The sequence below is a fragment of the Colobus angolensis genome, unplaced genomic scaffold (genome assembly GCF_000951035.1).
Source record: "Colobus angolensis palliatus isolate OR3802 unplaced genomic scaffold, Cang.pa_1.0 Scaffold527, whole genome shotgun sequence".
Taxonomy (NCBI): domain Eukaryota; kingdom Metazoa; phylum Chordata; class Mammalia; order Primates; family Cercopithecidae; genus Colobus; species Colobus angolensis.
Genome location: NW_012118788.1, coordinates 419040 through 423921, shown reverse-complemented (window position 1 = coordinate 423921; position 4882 = coordinate 419040). Strand labels below are relative to the sequence as shown.

The following is a 4882-nucleotide window of genomic DNA, read 5'->3' as shown; positions in this document are numbered from 1 at the left end:
TTTATTTATTTATTTATTTATTTATTTATTTATTGAGATGGAGTTTTGCTCTTGTTGACCAAGCTGGAGTGCAATGGCGTGATCTTGGCTCCCTCTGTCACCCAGGCTGGAGCACGGTGGCGAGATCTCAGGTCATTGCCACTTCCGCCTCCCAGGATCAAGTGATTCTCCTGTCTCAGCCTCCTGAGTAGCTGGGATTACAGGCGCCTGTCACCATACCTGACTAATTTTTTTGTATTTGTAGTAGAAATGGACTTTCCTCATGTTAGCCAGGCTGGTCTCAAACTCCTGACCTCAGGTAATCTGCCTGCCTTGGACTCCCAAAGTGCTGGGATTACAGGCGTGATGCATTGGTTTATTTATTCATTCATTCATCAAGCATTTGAGCACCCACTTCAGTGCACACTCAGACTAGAGAGGGGTCCATCCCGGGCTGGGCAGGTCACTCAGACCTTACCTCCCACGGCCATCACCAGCCCCCACAAAGGAGACTTTCCTAGGCTCAGAGGCTTTCCCTACCCTGCGAATAGTGTTAAGTTCTAATTGTTAAAGAAAAAGTTATTCAGGCTGGACATGGTGGCTCATGCCTATAATCCCAGCACTTTGAGAGGCTGAGGCAGGCGGATCATTTGAGGTCAGGAGTTCGAGACCAGCCTGGCCAACATGATTAAACCCTGTCTCTACTAAAAGTAGAAATATTAGCTGGGCATGGTGGTGCGTGTCTGTGATCTCAGCTCCCCCAGAGGCTGAGGCAGGAGAATCGCTTGAATCCAGGAAGCGGAGGTTGCAGTGACCTGAGATCTCGCCACCGTGCTCCAGCCTGGGTGACAGAGGGAGACTCCCTCTCAAAAAAAAAAAAAAAAGGCTGGGCGCAGTGGCTCACGCCTGTAAACCCAACACTTTGGGAGTCTGAGGCAGGTGGATCACCTGAAGTTGGGAGTTCCAGACCAGCCTGACCAACATGGAAAAACCGCATCTCTACTAAAAATACAAAATTAGCCAGGCATGGTGGCACGTGCCTGTAATCCCAGCTATTTGGGAGGCTGAGGCAGGAGAATTGTTCGAACCCGGGAAGCGGAGGTTGCAGTGAGCCGAGTTCGCGCCATTGCACTCCAGCCTGGGCAACAAGAGCAAAACTCCGTCTCAAAAACAAAAACAAAAACTATTCAATGACACTTGTCAAAGCACAGTAATGAAGACTTTATTCAAGAGGTGGCAAGCACTAGTTGGAGGGACCATGGCAATGGGGTCCTGCCCTGAGGCAGAAATTGGATTCAACTTCAAATACAGCATGGGCAAGTGAGAACTGATAGCCGAGGAGTAGAGTGGGGACAGTGGTTGCACAATGACTAAGAGGATCATCAGGCGTTTGTGGGGGATTCTGGTTAAATTGACCCAACAGGATTCTTGTTGAACACAGGCCAGGGTAACCAGACATCATGGAGGATGGCAGAGGATAAGGAGGCCGATTAGATTTTGAAAGTGATCAGATGTGGAGGATGAGGATTCTAGCAGGACACTTGCTAAAACTGAACAAGGCAGAGATGAACACAGAAGTCCGAAAGTTGAGACCTAGTTGAAAAAGAGCTCAGAATACCGGGCGTAGTGGGTCACCCTTCTAATCTGAACACTTTGAGAGGCCGAGGTGGGAGGATTGCTTGAGCCCTGGAGTTTGAAATCAGCCTAAGCAACATGCAAGATCCAGTATCTACAAAGAAGTAAAAAAATATTCAACAGGGCGCAGTGGCATGAGCCTGTATTTGTAGGTACTTGTGAGGCTGAGGTGGGAGGATGGCTTGAGCCCAGGAGTTCGAGGCTGCAGTGAGCTATGATCATGCCACTGCACTGCAGCCTGGACAACAGAGGGAGACCCTATCTTTATTTTTTTTAATTTTTTTTGAGATGGAGTCTCGCTCTGTCGCCCAGGCTGGAGTGCAGTGGCCGGATCTCAGCTCACGGCAAGCTCCGCCTCCTGGGTTTACGCCATTCTCCTGCCTCAGCCTCCTGAGTAGCCGGGACTACAGGCGCCCGCCACCTCGTCCGGCTAGTTTTTTTGTATTTTTTAGTAGAGATGGGGTTTCACCGTGTTAGCCAGGATGGTCTTGATCTCCTGACCTCGTGATCCGCCCGTCTCGGCCTCCCAAAGTGCTGGGATGGAGACCCTATCTTTGAAAAAAAAAAGAGCTTAGAAAACTCTGAGGAGAATCTTTGTCAATGGTCACTCTTGAGGAGTTCCAGCCAATGTCGGGGAAGTTGGCCCTGGTCCCAGCTCCTGTGGACAGTTCCTCCCCCAAGAGGCAGCTGGTGGGCATTAGGCTGCCAGTCATTGCCCTGAGCTGGGCAGGGGAGAGCTGGCCCAGCACCTGAACCCACTGCCCTCCCTTGTGTTCTGTTCTGTCGGGAGACCTGCAAATGGCATTTCATCGCTAACCAAGAAAAGGGTGTCCATGTCTTCCCCACTTCTTTCCTAACCATGTGACTTCCCTTCACTCACCTGAGGTTTGGAGTCTGGGGAGTCCAAACTACCTGGTACAACCCTGACCCATGGCTAAAGCTGTGAGCAAGTCATTTCACCTCTCCCTGAGCCTAATCCCTGGTCTTGACAGTGACCAAGGCTGAGCATGGTTGCTCATGTCTGTAATCCCAGTGCTTTGGGAGGCTGCCTCCCAAAAGTAGTGAAACCCCGTCTCTACTAAAAAAATACAAAAAAATTAGCCGGGCGTGGTGGCAGGCGCCTGTAGTCCCAGCTACTCGGGAGGCTGAAGCAACAGGATTACTTGCCAAGATTGGCGCAATCTTGGCTCGCTGCAACCTCCACCTCTCGGGTTCAAGCAATTCTTCTGCCTCAGCCTTTCAAGTAGCTGGGATTACAGGTGCCTGCCACCACACCTGGCTAATTTTTTTTTTGTATTTTTAGTAGAGATGGGGTTTCACCATGTTGGCCAGGCTGGTCTTGAACTCTTGACCCCAGGTGATCCACCTATGTCTGCCTCCTAAAGTGCTCTGATTACAGGTGTGAGCCACCGTGCCTGGCCATGGAATTTCTTGAGTGATAGGAGCATCTTTTGTTATTTGCAATGAGCCCCATTTCATCATACCTGCGCGTATGCTAATGAGGTGACAGGGTAGGGCCACTAGACTGCCTCAGGATGGAGCTGGTCACCAAAAAGACCAAGAGATTAGAGGGTCAGAATGTTCAGCCCCACTCACAGAGCTCTGAAAAAGGGAGAGGAGCTGAAGATATAAGGTCTATAAAAGCTCTTGAACAACAAGATTTGATGAGCTTCCAGGTTCATGAACACATTGAGGTGCTGGGAAGGTGGTGCTCCTGCAGGGGACATGGAAGCCTCTAGCAACCTACTCCCCCAGGACCATGTCCAGTGCATCTTTCCCATATGGCTGTTCATGAGTTGTATCCTTCATAACAAACCAGTAAATGTAAGTAAAGGGCCTGCCTGAGTTTCGTGAGCCATTGTTGCAAATTATCAAACCCACAGAAAGGGTCCTAGGAATCCCCAATTGATGGCCAGTTGGTCAGAAGTGCAGGAGACCTGGTCTTGCAGTTGGCATCTGAAGAGGGGACAGTCTTGTGGAACGGAGCCCTTTGACTTGTGGGATCTGATGCTAACTCCAGGTGGATAGTGTCAGAATGGGATTCCATTGTAGTACACCAGCTCGTGTCCAGAGAGTTAGAGAATTGCTTGATGTGGAAAAAATCCACACATTTGCTGTCAGAAGTGTTGTGTGAGTAGGGAGGAATAGTGTTTTTGCAGAGAGGGGCAAATGGGGCATGTCCAGTGCTAGGCTCTGAGGGATATTGAGGGATAAGAACCAGCATGGTGCCCTGCACAGGGGAGGTGCTCAGGTGAGTTGGTTCCTGCTCCACGGGGAGCTCAGAAGACACGGTGCCTGTTCTCATTGCCTGTTCTGCAGAAGCATGGAACCCTGTTGGGGAGAAGGCTTGTCTTGTCTAGTGCCCCCACGCCCCCGTCCCCAGAAGGCTGACTGGCATTTCTGTCCACAGCACATTCAGGAATTCACCAATGAGACGTGGCAGGCACGTACTGGAGAGCCACTGTCTGACCACCTAGTTCTACTTGTGTGGTCCATCATCGTGTCTCTATATCCCCTAGGAGGCCTCTTTGGAGCACTGCTTGCAGGTCCATTGGCCATCACGCTGGGAAGGTAAGTGCTTTCTGTGTACCCCCTGAATGCCCTTTAATAAGGAGTGCTGCAGCCTGCAGGCTGAGGGACATGGAAGCAGGAAGAGGCCCGGCAAGCTCCAGGCCCAGATCAGCTCCTCATCCAGCCTCTTACTCTGCCTGGAGTTTCACCTTGCAAGACACATCTTCCAGGATTTGGTAGAGCAAACAGTCCTGTGCTACGAGAGAGGGAGGACTCCTGGTTTCTAATTTCATGTCTGCCAACAAGTGCTAACTGACCTAAGACAAGTATTTTCTTCCTGGGCATCACTTTCCTCCTGCGTATCTAATGCAGTTCTTGGATTGTAAAGAACACAAACTGACTCTGATTAACAGAATCAAAAATGTAATAGCTCGAAGGACATTGGGGCAGCTCATAGCATGAAAGGAAGTTCTTAGAAGCCAGGCCCGGCCAGGCAGGGTGGCTTACCCCTGTAATCCCAGCACTTTGGGAGGAATTACACTAAGGAGGAAAGATTGCATGGGTCCAGGAGTTTGAGACCAGTCTAGGCAATATGTTGAGACCCCATCTCTACAAAAAATTAGCCAGGTATGGGCTGGGCACAGTGGCTCATGCCCGTAATCTCAGCACTTTGAGAGGCTGAGGTGGGTGGATCACCTGAGGTCAGGAGTTTCAGACCAGCCTGACCAACATGGCGAAAACCCATCTCTACTAAAAA

The 4882-nt window shown here is 50.3% G+C and overlaps 1 protein-coding gene across 4 annotated transcripts in view; it reads left to right on the top strand.

Moving 5' to 3' along the window:
- The window catches only part of SLC2A11 (solute carrier family 2 (facilitated glucose transporter), member 11), a 37385-nt gene that overhangs the window by 7587 nt on the left and 24916 nt on the right, over positions 1 to 4882 (top strand). For 3 of the 4 annotated variants that reach the window (XM_011960838.1, XM_011960836.1, XM_011960837.1), the window contains exon 3: positions 4025 to 4185. In XM_011960838.1, the coding sequence (XP_011816228.1) occupies positions 4025 to 4185 (161 nt within the window). The remainder of the gene's footprint in view (positions 1 to 4024; positions 4186 to 4882) is intronic. The other variant, XM_011960839.1, reaches the window with a different exon arrangement.